The 20,480-nt window shown below is 41.7% G+C and overlaps 1 protein-coding gene across 3 annotated transcripts in view; it reads left to right on the top strand.

Moving 5' to 3' along the window:
* The first annotated feature begins 2,629 nt into the window (after nucleotides 1-2,629).
* grid1b (glutamate receptor, ionotropic, delta 1b) overlaps nucleotides 2,630-20,480 on the top strand; it is a 380,520-nt gene continuing 362,669 nt past the window's right edge. For 2 of the 3 annotated variants that reach the window (XM_058406710.1, XM_058406711.1), the window contains exons 1-2: nucleotides 2,631-3,145; nucleotides 7,613-7,768. In XM_058406710.1, coding sequence (XP_058262693.1) covers nucleotides 3,064-3,145; nucleotides 7,613-7,768 — 238 coding nt within the window. In that variant the 5' untranslated portion in view covers nucleotides 2,631-3,063. Of the gene's footprint in view, nucleotides 3,146-7,612; nucleotides 7,769-20,480 lie in introns of all 3 variants that reach the window. The other variant, XM_058406709.1, reaches the window with a different exon arrangement.

Raw genomic sequence — 20,480 nt, 5'->3', positions numbered from 1 at the left:
CAATTTGAGCAACAGTAGCTCGTCTGTTGGATCGGATCACACGGGCCAGCCTTCGCTCCCCGCGTGCATCAGTGAGCCTTGGCCGCTCATGACCCTGTCTCCGGTTCACCACTGTTCCTTTCTTGGACCACTTTTGATAGATACTGACCACTGCAGACCGGGAATACCCCACAAGAGCTGCAGTTTTGGAGATGCTGAATGATGGAGGACAAAATGTTCACTTGCTGCCTAATATATCCCACCCACTAACAGGTGCCATGATGAGGAGATCATCAGTGTTATTCACTTCACCTCTCACTGCTCATAATGTTATGCCTGATTGGTGTATGTTGTATAAGAACTTTTACAATACTATAAAATTATATAATATAATATTTAACTATATAATACATATACTATATAATATATAATAGTTATGTTAACTCGTCAAAACAAGTGACATTCTTTATAATCTCATCTCTGACAGTCATGGATCATCCCTCTGGCTACGGATCACCCTCAGGATCATTCACAGCATTCCCTCTTTCTGGAATTCCTGAGGACAGTAGAGACTTTGCCGAAGCTACAGAAGATCCATGTGTGAGGTCCTCAAACTTTATCACGTGTTGGCCATGAAGGCACGTGTCTGAACATACCATGTATCACACATGCTGTATACACAGACTTTTCACATATAGTACATGCATTTTTATTTTTTACTGACTTTTTTTTTTTTTTGCATAATTAGATTTTTATTTAGAAATAATTCAGTTATTTTGATGTTATTTTTAAAGATTTATTTTCCCATTTAATTATTTTTTTTTAAATAAAACATTTACTTTCTCATGTTATTATTATTATTATTTTTTAAAATCATGATTCATTTAGTTTTCGTGTGAATTTGTGAAAATTAATAATTAATTTTTTTGTGGAAAAACATGATTCATGACATTTATTTCTCCCGCAAATGATTCATTTATTTCCACATGTGATTTTTATATCTACACATAATATATTTATTTATCACAGGTTTTATTTAGCACATTTTACTCACATGTTGCTCATGATTTCTTTTGCAAGTAAGTAATTCAATTGCACAAAAACAACACTGAGCTGTTTAATTCCACACGTGACTTTTTTTTTTTTTTTACTCTTTCTGAGTCATAAATTTTGCACATGCATATTTTTGTTTATTACATGTAGTTTACCATAAACATGTTGAAACACATTCCCTTTTCACGTGCATGCCATCGCACATTGTTCACAGCATCACACGTGAAAATCGCATCATCATACGTGACATGCATGTGATATTTTTTCCCCCTCCTCGCTCCCGGACAAATCCCGGCTCAGTCCAGCAGCGGCGCACTTTCTCTTCACATCACAGCCTGTGGATCTTCATCCTCTCATCGATATCTGTCAATCTCTGCATCTCAGCTCAATAAGTGCCAATATTTATGCTCCTGCAACTCTTTACTAATCCTCCACTCTCACTAACACACCACAGAGAGCGTCATAAATCTCATAAAGCACAGTCAATCAATCAATCAATCAATCAACCAATCACAACTTCCTGGTTCAACATGCAACAACTCAGAGATCAAAACTCATATTTCATGCAGCACACACCAAAAAAACACACACTCAAAATCATGCGGAAATAAAATAAATGGACAGCTATAAATGAATCAGTCCTCATCTACTTCATAGTCATGCGCACACAGCAATGATTTATATCTAAGCTTTATTATCATTTCCATCCATTTATTATTTATTTCTCAAAAAAAAAGAAAAAAAAAGGAGAAGCAGATCATGTCGGCTATGAGCTCTCCACTTTCCCGCGCGCGCAATACACTTAACCAAACAATTAAGGGACATTTCCGGTTTCGCACGAGCCTGCAAGAAATATCCTTTAATTGTAAGAGTAAGAGTATTATCATGTGACTTTCCGCTCCGTCTTCAGCTCCGTGCAGAGCCGCCAGGCGCAGATCACCTCACACTTCTATCTATCTATCTATCTATCTATCTATCTATCTATCTATCTATCTATCTATCTATCTATCTATCTATCTATCTATCTTTTCCTTCTTTCTTTTTTTCTTTCCTTCTTGAACATTTTAACAGAAGGCGTCTTCAGTAAACATTTCCTTTTAAATCTAGTCATGTTTCGAGTTCAATCTATAAACACATATGAAATGGAATAGTATTAAAAATGCCATGTTAGAAAAATAACATAACTATGTCACACACACACACACACACACACACGCCGGATCGGTCGTGTCCTTTCGTTACCAGTCCCTCAAGTCCCGCTTCCGTCCTCTGAGATGCGCGCGGCGAATCCTCGAGTTCCATCCTGACATCCTTTCACGCGCTAATCGTTTCCGGTTTGTTGCATGAAAATATTTTCCTTTTCCCCCCTCGTCAGACTTTTTTTTTGGGATAAACACCTTAGCATCCTGGATGGCACTTAAAAAAAGTTTACTGCCTGAAGCTGGACCGGGAAACCAGCGTTGGTGTCTCATGCACATCATACCCGTACACACACACGCGCGCGCGCGCGCGTACACACACACACACACACACACACACAAACACACACTCCTTGATGAGAGTGCCTCACGCCTCCATCCTCGCGCGCAGCATCACCCATCTCCGTGTCACCGACTCCGACTCCGTCTCTCCGCGCGCGGCTCCGCTTCTCCGCATTAGAGCTCCTCCGCAGTCACGTGGCACGGCGGAGAGAGAGAGAGAGAAAGAGAGAGAGAGAGAGAGAGAGAGAGCGCAGCCCTCCTCTTCCTCCTCCTTCTCCGTTTGCAGCTCGTTCATGCCTCTCAGATTCGGCGCGAGACCTGCGGTGAACGGGAGCCCGGATTGCGCGCATTACAGTTTTTTTATTTTTTAAAATTTTCTTTTATTTGCAATCCCTGGACACTCCGCATTTAAGGATTAAAAAATAATATACATAAATACATACATACGTAAATATACTGCGAGGGTGCAAACCTAACGAGCGAGCGCGTGAGGGAGGATAAAACGCAAGAAACGCGTGGATGCGCGGCGCGCGAGCGGAGAGGATCGGAAATGGAACTGCTGCTGGTGATCTGCGTCGCGTTCGGTATGCTGCGGTGCGACGGCGCGCGAGCGGACTCCATCATTCACATCGGTAAGGAGCTCGTGATGCGTCAAGTGGTCAATACCGACTCCCTTAATGTTAAAAAAAAAATCATAAAAAAGACCAGACACTTATGCACTTAGAAATGTAAGAGATTAAATGAGCACGCCAAGGGTCTGATGAGTGAGGGGGGTGGAAGTGATGATGATGATGAGTGCAATAAAAAAAGAAAAGAAAAGAAAAGAAGAGAGAGAGAGAGAGAGAGAGAGAGTAATGTATAATTCATGCGCGTGCAATAAGTTGGAGCGAAAAGAAAAGGATCTCGGATTTGGCTAGACCTGAAGAGCGTGTGTGTGTGTGTGTGTGTGTATGTGTGTGTGGGAGGGCTGAGAACTGAGAACTGACCCCCTCCTCCTCTTTTCAAGCTAGAAGCTTCAACTTTGTATGCAACGTGAGAGAAATTTTAAGAAAGGCTCGTGATTCAGTGAGTCGAGTGAATCAGTGAATCGAATGAATCGAATGAGAATGACTGCTGTGCAGTTTTTTTTTTGGGGGGGGGGGTGTATGATGCTGATTTTTTGCCCAGGCTGGGGTTTTAACCTGCAGAATCAGATAAGAAACAAAGATCGAATAAATCCTGCAGCGGCCATCCGTCGATACTTCCTGAGAGAGAGAGAGAGAGAGAGAGAGAGAGGGGGAGAAAGACAGAGAGAGAGAGAGAGACAGAGAGACAGAGATAGATAGAGAGAGCGTCCTTTCGTCCTTTCACTATTCAACAGATCATACACTTGAGCTCAATTTGAAGCCACACACACGCGCACACACACACACATATATCACAGCCAGTGATTCAACAGAGTCATATTCTCTATGATTCAATAAAAATGCTAATATTGATTCACCTGTGATTTTTCAAATGCAAGGCCTGGTGATTATTTCAGACATAGAAAGCTCTGAGCCGCTGCTCATTTCCTCCTTTTCTTTTCCTCGGTGCTGTCGGTCGTTGGTGAGTCGTTGATGGTGCAGTGCATGTGTACTGAAGCGTTTTATCAACATGTTGCTATAACCATGCGACAACCATGTAGAAGCATTTCCCGTGAGAGGATTACTATAAAGTCTCAAGAACAAGTCAAAGACGTGATTAACTCCGAGAAGTTATTGGGAAAGACCACAGTGGGAATTACACTTGGCCCTGAGCAGAAGTCACCTGACCTCAATTCAGGCTTCGCTCCATGCTTCACGACTCATTTGAATCAGTAAAATCACTGAAACGCTGGCGCTCTTGTGCTGGTCTTCCTTCAGCCTTTCTACTTTTTCTGACTCATATTTATATGCAAAACGTTTTTAGCATAAATTCCACAGAGTGAATATAAATAAAATTCGGAAGCGTTTTTTTTTTTCCCAGAATCTTCTGTGAAATCAGTTTTTATTAGACGTGTCCATTAGAGTCCAGGTGATTTATAGGTGTAATCATGTTGATAATGGCAGCTTGTGATTCTTCCATACGCTGAACAAAATGAGAAGATGGCTGACCTCCTGGCTGTAACTCCCAGACGCTAACACTGACCCCACTCCCAGAACTGTGGCATTCTCCTGAACAATACGGAATGATGAGCTTCATTCATTACAGATGAAAAACCATCTTCCTGGATAAAGATTGTTTTTTAGTTTTTAGTTGTCACACAGAATTCCGATCTGTTTTCCTCCATGTTTCCGGTTTCTTTCATCTTGTCTCTTGTTCCTGCACTTTTACCATGATCTTCTTCTGATTCGATTTGGAAATTTATCCAAGTGAACAATGAATGAATCAGAGATTATTTCAAGTTCAAACATGCCAATGAGGCTTGTGTCAAGAAGAGATGACGCAGATGGTTAGAACAGTTACTCATTAATCATTCTCACATGTTCCAGAACTCTCACATGTTCGGTCTCCAGACATCTCACATGTGTTTAGTCTCCAGAAATCTCACGTGTCTGGTCTTCCGACTTCTCATGTGTCTGGTCTTCAGACATCTTATGTGCGTTCAGACTCCAGACATCTCATGTGTCAGGTCTGTAGATGCCTCACGTATATTTAGTCTCCAGATGTTTCACGTGTGTTTGTACTCCAGACGTCTCATGTGTCTGGTCTCCAGACGTCTCCTATGTGTTTCCAGACATCTCACGTGTGTTTAGTCTCCAGACAACTCACGTGTGTTCAGACTCCAGACATCTCACGTGTCTGGTCTCTAGACGTCTCACATGTGTTCAGTCTTCAGACGTTTCCCGTGTGTTCAGACTCCAGACGTCTCATGTGTCTGGTCTCTAGATGTCTCATGTGTTCAGACTCCAGACATCTCACGTGTCTGGTCTCTAGACGTCTCACATGTGTTCAGTCTTCAGACGTTTCCCGTGTGTTCAGACTCCAGACGTCTCATGTGTCTGGTCTCTAGATGTCTCATGTGTTCAGACTCCAGACGTCTCACATGTATTTAGTCTCCAGATATCTCACGTGTGTTCAGACACCAGAACGTCTCACGTGCCTGGTCTCTAGATGTCTCACGTGTGTTCAGACTCCCGACGTCTCATGTGTTTCCATCTACAGAAATCTTACCTGTGTTCAGTCTCCAGACATCTATTATGTGTTCAGTCTCTAGATGTCTCACCTGAGTCAGTCTCCAGACAACTCAGATGTGTTCAGTCTCCAGATGTCTCACTTGAGTCAGTCTCCAGACAACTGAGATGTGTTCAGTCTCCAGACGTCTCACGTGAGTCAGTCTCCAGATGTCTCATGTGTGTTTGGCCTCCAGATGTCTCAAATGTCTGGTCTCCAGACATCTCACGTGCATTCAGTCTCCAGCTGTCTCACATGTGTTCAGTCTCCAGACATCTCACGTGCATTCAGTCTCCAGCTGTCTCACGTGTGTTCAGTCTCCAGTCGTCTCACGTGTGTTCAGTCTCCAGACATCTCATGTTTATTCAGCCTCCAGCCGTCTCACATGTGTTCAGTCTCCAGACATCTCATGTGCATTCAGCCTCCAGCCGTCTCACATGTGTTCAGTCTCCAGACATCTCATGTGCGTTCAGCCTCCAGCCGTCTCACGTGTGTTCAGCCTCCAGACATCTCACATGTATTCACTTTCCAGCTTTCTCACGTGCGTTCACTCTCCAGACTTCTCATGTGTCTGGTGTCCAAACATCTCAAGCGTGTTCATTCTCCACACGTCTCACATGTCCAGTCTCCTCTACCAGCTCTCGCTGTCATGTAAGTCAACAAGAAGCATAGAAAGAAAAACATCGCTGTCCTGAGACGTGCGTCTGTGACTGAAAGCGATTGGAGGGAAGATGCTGTGATTTCTCACTCAGGCTTCAGCTTTCCAGACTCTGTAATTGGAAGGGTGGAATGAGCAGATGCGACACATCCATTCCGCTAAATCAGCTTCACGCTGCCGTTATACATCAACCCAGCGTATCAGCCACCTGGATAACGGGCGAGAAGGGACCGCTAGTCATTCCACCCTGCGCTTTACCAGCACCAGAAACAACGCTACACGCTAGATCATAGATTAAATATTTCATTTCACACAATACGCAATTGTGTAGACTAAAGATCAGACTGATGAGTTTACACAGCTTTAATATTTAATATTCACACATATTTTCCCAGCTGCTCGGAGCTGATCATTTCACCTGCATGCTTTTGTTTGTTTGTTTGTTTATTCTTTGATGCATGCTTACCGTGTCGCTGGCTTCAACTGAATTCCACCAAACTGATAGAGCTTCAAATAAACTGAATATTTAAAGTGTTTTCTTTTCCTCAAGAAACACTGCCACTGTATTTACTTTTGCTCTCCTGACTCTCAGCCCTGAAGAATGTATTTATCATTAAGAGATAAACTGTACAAAGCAGCTGCCTTCCTTGTTGTTGGGGTGTTACCATGGAAACCACAACGTTTGTAGCTTTAACTTTCATGCTAATCTTAACTGATGGAATCTTTTACCTGTAATTATCTTTCAGACGCCAAGTGAAGGAAACAATGAAATCACACACACACACACATGAACACACACACACACGTGCATGAACACACACACACACACACACACACACATGCACGCATGAACACACACACACACATACACAAACATAAACACATTAACACACAAAGAATGAATGCACACACGCGCACACTCACACACATACAGACACACATGAACACACACACACACACAAGCACGCACACACTCACGCGGACACACACACACAAGCACACACACACACACACACACAAACACACACATACATACGTACACACACATACGTACACACAAGCACACACGCACACACACAAGCACACACACACACACACAAGCACACACACACACACAGGATCAAACCCTGGAGTTGTGACATGAGAACATTTTGATGTAGCACCTTCTACAGGTTTATTCTATGACCTGGTGAGCAGCGAATAAATAAAACCTCTCTCTCTCTGTCTCTCTCTATCTCTGTCTCTCTCTCTCTCTCCCCCTCTGAAGGAGCTATCTTCGAGGAGAACGCGGCGAGGGATGACGAGGTCTTCCAGCTGGCCATCTCAGACCTCAGTCTCAACGATGACATTTTGCAGAGCGAGAAAATCACACACTCCATAAAATTTATTGAGCCTAACAACCCCTTCCAGGCAGTTCAGGAAGGTAAGTGAATAGTTATTCTTGGCTTTATGGATTCGCTGGCTGCTAACGTTGTCCATCAAAAGGTATGAACGCTATAAACATTAATTACACAGATAAAGGTTAGATATATGTTTAGCGCTAGGGTACGTGCTTAGCAAGTGGCTAGTTGTTGTTGTCCAACTCTTTAGAAACTGTTGTGTTGTTGTTGTTGAGGAGGTGGACGAATCAGGATCATTGTTTCTGCTAATTGCTAATTGATCAGTGTTTTCGCACGGGGCGGCGGTGGCTCAAGTGGTTAAGGCTCTGGATCATTGACCAGAAGATCGGGGTTCAAGCCACAGCACCACCAAGCGTTGGGCCCTTGAGCAAGGGGTGCTGCATCATGGCTGACCCTGTGCTGTGACCGCAACCCCCAAGGATAGGATATGCAAGTCACTGTGCTATAATGTATACAGTATGTGACAACTTAACTTAATCAGTGTCGTATTCCTGAGAAATCATTTGTTAGAATCCTAGAATGCACTGCAGCGTTATGACGCAGAGACTTAGCGACGTACGAGATGACGAGCGCGATGGCGTTGATGTGAAAGTTGAAGTCTCTTTGTAAAGAGTGACTGAGCCGGACAGGTTGAAACACTAAAGCGCCGCCGCATCGCTCTCTTCAAGTCCGACATGAATGAAACCTTGAAAGAGCATGTGTTAATGATGAAGATCGATCTGCGAGAGGTTCCGAGTTGAATGCTTTTTAAAGGAAAGTTTTAAAAGTTTGCCTCGGGGATTTGACAGACGGGTTTCATGGCGTCTTCGCTGGAGATTTAACTCGATAGCTATTTTCTACGTAATTGCAGTCGGAGCTTCAGGCTTTGTGGTGGCACCGATGTGAGGAAAGAGGAATGCGCCGATAACAGCTAACGACACGGATACTGATGTTGATGATGATGATGATGATGATGATGATGATGATGATGATGGTAGTCATTACATCTCTTTGTACTTTGACAGCCGCTCTCATCGCTCATCGACTGTTACTATTGAAATAAAGATCCGACTTGTTGATTTTTCTTTTTTAAGCAGCTCACACAATGGAGACTTCTATACAAAGACAAAATCAGGTCCTCATAAGCAGCCTGTCGTTTCCTAAAAAATTAAAAGGATAAAAAGGAAAAGTAAAGAAAGAAGAAGCTACAGAAACCGACTGTCCACTAACTGATAGAGGTTTATTCTGAAAATTTGAAAGGAATAATGGAAGACGAGAGACAACAACATGCTGAACGAGTCAATCGTTAATGCTGCTTTTAATAAAATCTACCTTTCTTTTCTTATTTATTTTTTTTAATGATGAACGAAAAGCGCACTCATGCTTCTGCAGCAGAAAACGGTCTCAGTCATTTAAGATGCGTGAGTTTTGACAAGGACAGAACAGTGCTCTGTTTTTATCCGCACCACAATTATAAACCACGGAATAAACATCACCTGCACTTATTTCATCAGCGGGATTAGTTTTCCATGTTTTCATGTGTCATGTAATTATTCCTACACATAAAATTTTCTCTGGGATTTTAATCCAGGCCGGTAAAAGCACAAATTACAGAACGATCACAATGTATTTTTTCTTGGAGAAAGTGAGCAGGAGAATAACTCCAGGCAATCTGTCTATCCTGATCTGTGGGTGAAGTCCTTATTACAGTACTTATTACAGCACTTACTGCAGTTCTTATTCCAGTGCTTATTATAGCTCTTATTCCAGTGCTTATTCCAGCTCTTATTACCATGCTTTTTACAGTGCTTATTACAGGTCTTATTGCAGCGCTTATTACAGCACTTACTGCAACCCTTACTACAGTGCTTATTATAGCTCTTATTCCAGTGCTTATTACAACTCTTATTACCGTGTTTTTTACAGTGCTTATTACAGGTCTTTGTGAAGCGCTTGTTACAGTACTTATTATAGCACTTACTGCAGCCCTTATTACAGTGCTTGTTACAGCTCTTAGTCCACCTCTTATTACCATGCTTATTACAAGTCTTATTGAAGCGCTTGTTACAGTACTTATTACAGCACTTACTGCAGCGTTTATTACAGCACTTAGAACAGGACTTATTATAGCTCTCATTACAGAACTTGTTACAGCTCTTATTCCAGGGCTTATTGCAGGACTTAGTACAGGATTTAGTACAGTGCTTATTACAGCGCTTATTGCAGGACTTAGTACAGGATTTAGTACAGTGCTTATTACAGCGCTTATTGCAAGACTTAGTACAGGATTTAGTACAGTGCTTATTACAGCGCTTATTGCAGGACTTAGTACAGGATTTAGTACAGTGCTTATTACAGCGCTTATTGCAGGACTTAGTACAGTGCTTATTACAGCGCTTATTGCAGGACTTAGTACAGGATTTAGTACAGTGCTTATTACAGCGCTTATTGCAGGACTTAGTACAGTGCTTATTACAGCGCTTATTGCAGGACTTAGTACAGGATTTAGTACAGTGCTTATTACAGCGCTTATTGCAGGACTTAGTACAGTGCTTATTACAGCGCTTATTGCAGGACTTAGTACAGGATTTAGTACAGTGCTTATTACAGCGCTTATTGCAGGACTTAGTACAGGATTTAGTACAGTGCTTATTACAGCGCTTATTGCAAGACTTAGTACAGGATTTAGTACAGTGCTTATTACAGCGCTTATTGCAGGACTTAGTACAGTGCTTATTACAGCGCTTATTGCAGGACTTAGTACAGGATTTAGTACAGTGCTTATTACAGCGCTTATTGCAGGACTTAGTACAGTGCTTATTACAGCGCTTATTGCAGGACTATTCCCCTGCAATTATGATTTATTTCGATTTATCTGATATCTTCAAACCTTCTCATGGCCAAACAGAGACGTTTTCAGATTTAGTTTTTGTTGAATCCTCTGAAAGAAATAAGAAAGAATATTGAACCAAGGTTGTTGAAAGTTTCTCCAGTTAATGAGACGTTTTTGTTTAGTTCGCTGTGATGGAGCAGGTCATGACATGTCGACGACAAAGTGACGAAAAAGACCGCATCATTCTCATCTACCTCTAATCAGACCATGCTAACTGATTATTGCTGCATTCTGAACCTGTCGATTGAATCCGTGTGTGGGAATAAAGTGTCAGAATTCCGAACGGCGGATTCCCACAGCAGCCATGCGCCCTGCTCCACTCATTAGTTCATGGCCTTGGAGAATGAAGCGTGCCATGTCCTCTCTCTGTCTCTTTCTCTCTGGCTGTCTGTCTTTCTGACTGTCTCTCTCTGTCTGACTCTCTCTGTCTATCTATATGTCTGTCTGACTGTCTCTCTCTGTCTGACTCTCTCTGTCTATCTATATGTCTGTCTGTCTGACTCTCTCTGTCTATCTTTCTGTCTGTCTGTCTGACTCTCTCTCTCTCTCTCTCTGTCTCTTTCTCTGTCTGACTCTCTCTGTCTGACTCTCTCCGTCTCTCTTTCTGTCTGACTCTCTCTGTCTATCTATATGTCTGTCTGACTGTCTCTCTTTGTCTGACTCTCTCTGTCTATCTATCTGTCTGTCTGACTCTCTCTGTCTCTTTCTTTGTCTCTGACTCTCTCAATCTATCTCTCTGACTCTCTCTCTCTCTTTGTCTGACTCTCTCTCTCTCTCTCTCTCTCTCTGTTTTCTGGCTCTCTCTGTCTATCTATCTGTCTGTCTGACTATCTCTTTCTCTCTCTCTCTCTCTCTCTCTCTCTCTCTCACTCTCTGTCTGTCTCTCTTTGTCTGACTCTCTCTGTCTATCTATCTGTCTGTCTGACTCTCTCTGTCTCTCTCTTTGTCTGACTCTCTCTCTCTCTCTCTCTCTCTCTCTCTCTCTCTGTAATAAAGTGAATTACTGTGAGGAGATATGAGGAGCAGTGTGGATGCTAGCGGGAGTGTAATGATGGAGGTAATTAGTGATGAGGTGTGGGATTCACAGTGAGATCAGACCTGTGATGTAACCCGGTGTCTCCTCATTCAGTCAGACACTTCACTGGGGTTTTTTTTAAAAAAAATTTTCGACCTCTGCTTCCTTTGCTCTTTTCTTGGCTCTTAAACCCACTGACACCTGCAGTGGTGTGTGTGTGTGTGTGTGTGTGTTGCTTTAAGTGCTCTTTTGATGTGTCACAGATCTTCACTGTGTTCTCAGCTCCAGGTGTAGGACACTTTTTTAAAGGAATTTTAGAAACTAGTATGCTTTTGTTTATTAAATAATGTCATGCTTTTTATCTGTTTATAGCTACATTTAATGTCTGTGAAATTGTCGTTTCCTCACCAGCCTCTCTTTTTTCTCTCTCTTCAATGTTACTGAGAAAAATGCAAAGAAGTTGCTGGAAAGATGATGAAAAGGCTTGAGGATTTCAGAAAGCTTTACTTCTGACACTGGAGACTCTTTCCATAAAACTTAAATAAATAAACGTCTCCTTTTGATTCGGTGATTTAAACGTATCAGAGCGAGTGCATTAGTAAAAACCTGCACTACTGTCAGAGCCGCTGTTATAGAGAATTAATCAACACCTTCTGACCAATCAGGAGGCAGAACCCAGCAGTGCTGTGACGTTTCCTCTGTCTGTCTCCTCCAGCTTTTGGAGATCTGTGACAGTAAATGTAGTTTGGGTTAAATCTGTGGCTCAGTATCGGATAGATGAGAGCTGCCTGAAGTGAAAGTAATAAAGTCTATAATGTAAGCAGTGATGTCAGAAAACAAGGAAATACACAAATCACACCAGGAAAGAAATCTTCACGGCTCCCTGCTGAGCTGCTGCCCACAGACCTGAAGTCACTCAGAAGTGTGGAACAGAGTTATTCTAAAGCCACTGGGAAAAATATATCTTATAAATATACATATAAAACTGAGAAGTTGCACTCAGCTGCACTGTAATTTTTGGTTGTTACTCTAGCATAATGCTAGCTGAGATAGCTCAGCTTTTATTACAATGCTTATTATTGCACTTTTTACATCATTTATAATCGCACTTAGTACAGCTCTTATTACAGCATTTATTCCAACACTTGTTACAGCCCTTATTACAGTGCTTATTACAAAATGTATTACATAATTTACTACAGAGCTTATTACATATTACAGCTCTCATTACATTATTTGCTAAAATGCTTGTTACAGCGCTTATTACAACACTTACTACAGCCCTTATTACAGTGCTTCTTACAGCTCTTATTCCAGCGCTTATTAGCGCTCTTATTCTAGCCCTTATTACAGAACTTATTGCAGTGCTTATTACAGTACTTAATACAACACTTACGGCAGCCCTTATTACAGCACTTGTTACAGCTCTTATTCCAGCCCATATTCCAGCCTTTCATTCAGTGCTTGTTACAGCTCTTACTTCAGCGCTTATTACACCTCTTATTACCATGTTTTTTACAGTGCTTATTACAGATCTTATTGCAGCGCTTATTACAGCACTTACTGCAGGCCATTTTACAGCCCTCAGTACAGTGTGCTTGTTATAGCTCTTATTTCAGCTCTTATTACAGCTCTTATTACCATGCTTTTTACAGTGCTTATTAACGGACTTATTGCAGCGCTTAAGTCTCTCATTACAGCACTTGTTACAGCTCTTATTCCAGCACTTATTGCAGGACTTAGTACAGGATTTAGTACAGTGCTTATTACAGTGTTTATTACAATACTTATTACAGCCCTTATTACAACACCTATTACCGCACTTATTGTTTACAAGGTATTTGAATAAACAAGGTGTTTGTGTAAAGAAGGTATTTATGAAAACATTTGTACAGTAACTATACATTCTACAGCGTTAATGTTATCAGAGCTTGATGTTTCTTCATCTTCTGTAACGGGTTCCTGAGGCTCCTGAGACTCAGTGTGAGTTTAATTCCTCCTGTTATTCATCAGTAACTCCTCCTGCTCCCCCACATCCACTTCATTTACTAATAAAACCGTAAGAGCACTTTAGATTATTCAATTTCGATCATCAAAGTGTTTTCTTCAGACTTCCTGAAGAGAACAGCAGACCCTGTCCTACTCGCTGCTGATCCAGAAAAAAACAAAACAAAGCAAAGAAGAAAAGCTTTTACATGTTGATGCGCTACGCTACGCTAAGCTGTCGTGCGCCGACGCCGTGGCAGCTGGAGCTGGCTTTTTTTTGGGGTGGGGAGAGATTGATCTGATTTTTTGCGTGTGATCATCTAACAAGCCGCTGCTGAAGATCAGTCAGGCTGCGAGAGTCTGCCTTTACTTCCTCCTTTACTTTATACAAGTGGAAACAGTAGAGGATGTAGACAGAGCTCCACTGATGTTTATGAGGCTGCTGTGGTTTAAACTGTCTCATCTTCTGTGTGTGTGTGTGTGTGTGTGTGTGATTCCCATGTGTGCACAGCAGCTTCATGCATCACTTCACACTGCGAGCGGTCGGGGTAATTAATTCCTGACCTCTTTTTCAGGGCTCGACGTGTCCGACGTGTCCGCTGATTAAAAGTGCTTCTGAATCATGAGCTGAATGATGGACATGAGAGAGAGCGAGAGAGAGAGAGAGAGAGAGAGAGAGAGAGTTCATGGTTCAAACCAAATATTTCCGTACATCCATTTCCCCAAACAATTTTCTTCTTTAATATTTAAGCTTATTTCTCACGTTTCTCTTGCTACCCCTGGTGCATTGCCCTTATCCTGCGCTCAGATCTCAGATTTCTTTTTTCAGATTAATTTTGAGACTCCAGTTAAACCTCGTCCTAATTTCAGAACACAATCACTACATCGTGCTTACTGTTGTCAACCTCTAGATTCTCTTGAGCAGAAACATAAACACGAACCTTCCGGAGGTTTTTTTTGTTGTTGTTGTCTGTTTTAACTTGTTTCCCTGTCATTCTATCACATGAAATAGATTTAAATAAATAAAACTAATAATATTCAGCTGCTACGTACCACGTAATCACGTCGAAAGGTCACGCGTGATGTAGGCGGAGCTACAGATCCAGTGTTTACAGAGCGAACGTGTGAAGACCATGGAAGTGCAAATAATTCACATGCTCTTCACGAACAATAAGGTAAATATAACCGTCATTCCACACGCAACAACTTCTGAGCGGTTCTTCTTCTCCACACTAGTAAACAGTGGGTCTGTAGTTCCACATACGTCACGCGTGACCTTTCGACGTGATTACATAGTACGTAGCGTTCCGGACGCGCATCCCAGAGCTAGTGCTAGACAAGCTTTTGTGGTTAAAAAGAATGCAATTTATTATTTTTCTAAGAAAATGACAGATGGTTTGGCTAGATAATGCCCTTCTTCCTGGTCTGGGATCATTTAGAGCTCTTTGAAGCTGCATTTAAACTGCATTTTGGAAGTTAAAAACTCAAAAAAATATCATTTCTTTACGACTGAAGAAAGAAAGACATGAACATCTTGGATGGCAAGGGGTTGAGTAAATGATTTGTAAATTTTTGTTCTGGAAGTGAACTTCTCCTTTAACACCTACAACACTGCGACTATTACATTAGTGTAGAGTTAGTGTAGAGTTTGTGTAGCGTTTCCAGAGGAACAGACAGAAAGAGCTGAAGGAAATGAAGCAGATATTGAAGAAAAACAACCCCCCCCCAAATATTTCACCTGTTCTAACCCGTAATGCGCTGATCAACATCCTCTGTCACTACACTGCATCCGAAACTACATGCAGATCATATTATTTTTTAATATTTCTAAAATTCAATTCTCTCCAAAAGGTCATCTGACAAAATCTGCCTGGGTTTCATTGATGCTAAGCTCGTGTAAATGTCACATCAATCATGCAGGCGTTGCTCAACACTTTTACAACTTTAGCCTTTACAGCCGCAATCATAAACAAAGAAACAACTTAGCAGAAGAACTCCGGCACGGAGGCCTGTACAGCGAGGCGCTGCGTGATAAAGCCGACTCGTCCGTCTCTCCCACACGCGGCGGCCATTTTGCAGGACAGCCAGCTTAAATGTCAGCGGGTTCAGTGTGTCGGAGACTCCGCCAGAGCACAAAGGCTTCTTTTATCATTGCTGCAGCTAAAAATAACCGGAAACACCATTCAGTCCTGGACAGATTATATACACACTTCTTATAAACCAAGGGGTGTGTGAACGCTGAAGCAGTAATATGTAATAATAGTGTAATAACACTGTATGTGATTTATGTGTGTATTTTTGTGCATTTGAAAAAAAGTTTTGTCTATCTGTCCATCCGTCCATCCATCCATCCATCCACCCATCCATCCATCCATCCATCCATCCATCCATCCATCCATCTAAAAGCCTGTCACAAATCCAGCTTGTTGTAGTTGATGAGTTTTAGTTATGACAGCAGGTGATGTTTAAATTTGCGTTATTTTACTTCACAAAAAAATCGCAAACTAAATCTTTGTTATTTAAAAAAGTCTCCTGTCTATTAGGATATACAGAATAAAAAGAAATGAATTTATTGTTATTAATTATTATTTAAATTCTAAAATAATTTTATACTATTGGACAAATCATTATAATTTTTAGAATTACTCTTAAAAAAATATTAATATTATTTCTAAAGAAATGTTCTGTTATTACTCAGGTGTCCTTCCTGTCAGGATGCCTGTTGGTTCCACAGCGATTTATAATCACGTGCTTTATGACGTTTATCCTGAACACGGATGCAGTGTTTTGTGTCTCAGATATGACGAGAAGGCTAATATTTTATTATTAAGGAGGCAGATGATAGTGGGGGGTGGAGTAATGACACAGGAAGTGAATAAAAGTCCGTTTTTATTAGACGTACAGACCCACAAAAGACGGGTACGGGCTCTGAGGAACGTTCAGATTAAATCTAAAGTCCTTCCTCTAATTAAAGAAGAACTCTCTCAGATGAGAATCACTGAGGAGAGAGAGAGAGAGAGAGAGAGAGAGAGAGATATCCTGACTGAAAAAGGTAAAAAACAACTCAACAAAATCATTTTTGTTTCAAAATTATTTTCTAGATCTGTTACTGTACTGCTGTAATTTATTACAGAGCGTATTACAGTGCTTATTACAGTGCTTATTACAGTGCTTATTACTTACAAAAAAATAGATAGATAGATAGATAATTTTTTGGATCAATTTATTTCATTTTTAGATTTTCATAATTGTTTTATTCCTTATTCCATTTATCCACCATCGTGCTGATTAATATTCATAAGCAGAGCTCATCTTGTTGAACGATTCTGAAGTTAATGAGAAAATAAATCTGGAATATTCTTGAGAAAACATGAAGATGATCAGTGAGCTAACATTAGCTTACTGGGGTAAATTAGCTAGCTAATATCAGGCGCTATACAAAAGGAGAAACGTTTCACACGTCAGTACACAAACACATCAGTGTTCCGTCGCCTTGGTGCTGCTGAGCGAGTGTGTAAACACTGTAATTCTGTCACTGACTCATCAGGTGAGCTGATGTTACTGTAACACGACCTCACACACACACAGAGGCTCAAACACACACACACACACAGTCTCAAACACACACACACATACACACACACACACACACACAGAGTCTCAAACACACACACACAGTCTCAAACACACACACACACACAGTCTCAAACACACACACACATACACACACACACACACAGAGGCTCAAACACACACACACACACACACAGAGGCTCAAACACACACACACACACAGTCTCAAACACACACACACATACACACACAGAGTCTCAAACACACACACACACACAGTCTCAAACACACACACACACACACAGAGTCTCAAACACACACACACACACAGAGTCTCAAACACACACACACACACACACATACACACACAGAGTCTCAAACACACACACACACACACACACACAGAGTCTCAAACACACACACACACACACACACACAGAGTCTCATACACACACACACATACACACACAGAGTCTCAAACACACACACACACACACACACACACAGAGGCTCAAACACACACACACACACACAGTCTCAAACACACACACACATACACACACACACACACACACAGAGTCTCAAACACACACACACACACAGTCTCAAACACACACACACAGAGTCTCAAACACACACACACACACACACACACAGAGGCTCAAACACACACACACACACACATACACACACAGAGTCTCAAACACACACACACACACAGAGTCTCAAACACACACACACACACACACACACAGAGTCTCAAACACACACACACACACAGAGTCTCATACACACACACATACACACACAGAGTCTCAGACACACACACACACACACAGACTCTCAAACACACACACACACACATACACACACAGAGTCTCAAACACACACACACACACACAGAGTCTCAAACACACACACACAGAGTCTCAAACACACACACACACACACACAGAGTCTCAAACACACACACACACACACAGAGTCTCAAACACACACACACATACACACACACACACACACACACAGAGTCTCAAACACACTCACACAGAGTCTCAAACACACACACACACACACACAGAGTCTCAAACACACACACACACACACACAGAGTCTCAAACACACACACACACACACATACACACACAGAGTCTCAAACACACACACACACACACAGAGTCTCAAACACACACACACACACAGAGTCTCAAACACACACACACACACACACAGAGTCTCAAACACACACACACACACACACACAGAGTCTCAAACACACACACACACAGAGTCTCATACACACACACATACACACACACACACACAGAGTCTCAAACACACACACACACATACACACACAGAGTCTCAAACACACACACACACACACAGAGTCTCAAACACACACACACACACACACACACACACAGAGTCTCATACACACACACATACACACACAGAGTCTCAAACACACACACACACACAGAGTCTCAAACACACACACACACACACACAGAGTCTCATACACACACATACACACACAGAGTCTCAGACACACACACACACACACACACACACACACACAGACTCTCAAACACACACACACACACATACACACACAGAGTCTCAAACACACACACACACACACACACAGAGTCTCAAACACACACACACACACACACATACAGAGTCTCATACACACACACATACACACACAGAGTCTCAAACACACACACACACACACAGAGTCTCAAACACACACACACACACACACAGAGTCTCAAACACACACACACACACACAGAGTCTCATACACACACACATACACACACAGAGTCTCAGACACACACACACACACACACAGACTCTCAAACACACACACACACACATACACACACAGAGTCTCAAACACACACACACACAGAGTCTCAAACACACACACACACACACACAGAGTCTCAAACACACACACACACACACATACAGAGTCTCATACACACACACATACACACACAGAGTCTCAAACACACACACACACAGAGTCTCAAACACACACACACACACACAGAGTCTCAAACACACACACACACACACACACAGAGTCTCAAACACACACACATACACACACAGAGTCTCAAACACACACACACACACACAGAGTCTCAAACACACATACACACACACACACAGAGTCTCAAACACACTCACACAGAGTCTCAAACACACACACATACACAGAGTCTCAAATACACACACACACACACAGAGTCTCAAACACACAAACTTAGAAACACACACACACATAGTCTCAAACACACACACACACACACACACACACAGAGTCTCAAACACACACACACAGAGTCTCAAACACACACACACATACACACACACACACACACACAGAGTCTCAAACACACACACACAGAGTCTCAAACACACACACACATAGAGTCTCAAACACACACACACACACACAGAGTCTCAAACACACACACACATACACACACAGAGTCTCAAACACAAACTTTGAAACACACACTCTTTCTCTCTCTCTCTCTCTCTCTCTCTCTCTCTCACACACACACACACACAATCACACATACACAGAGTCTCAAACACACAAACTCAGAAGCACACACACACACACACACAGAGTCTCAAACACACAAACTCAGAAACACACACACACACACAATCACACATACACTGTCTCAAACACACAAACTCAGAAACACACAAACTCGAACACACACACACACACAGTCTCAAACACACAAACACAGACACACACACACACACAGTCTCAAACACACAAACACAGACACACAGTCACACACATAGTCATCAAAACACTGCAGTAGTAAAGAAACAGGAAGTGTACAGGAAGTGTACTTTGAGATGTAATAACAGAAAGAGAAATTGAAGTCTAATGGCTGTTTGTTCGTTGCTTCCAAGCCACTCAGATTTACATAAAGTCAGAATATTTGGTCTGAGAAGAACATCAGTGTGACATCATCTTTTCTGGTAATGTATGAAATCATTCTTTAATGAATATAAGAGTATTGATGGAGACGGTCTTCAGTGTCTTCATTAAAAACCAATCAGCTTTTACTTTTCTATCCATTAAAGAATCTTCTTTTAAATCCGTTTTTAAGTCTATTGAATGTCAGTGAGCTTCATTCTGTTTGTCCGAGATTGTTTATTTCTCTTTAAAGAAAGATCTGTCTGGAAGAAACAGCTGTAAAGGATGGGATTAGTCTGTCTGAGTCTTTATTTCCTCTCCACATGT

Source organism: Hemibagrus wyckioides, linkage group LG13, assembly GCF_019097595.1.
Source record: "Hemibagrus wyckioides isolate EC202008001 linkage group LG13, SWU_Hwy_1.0, whole genome shotgun sequence".
Lineage (NCBI taxonomy): Eukaryota > Metazoa > Chordata > Actinopteri > Siluriformes > Bagridae > Hemibagrus > Hemibagrus wyckioides.
This window is presented reverse-complemented; position numbering and strand designations above follow the sequence as displayed.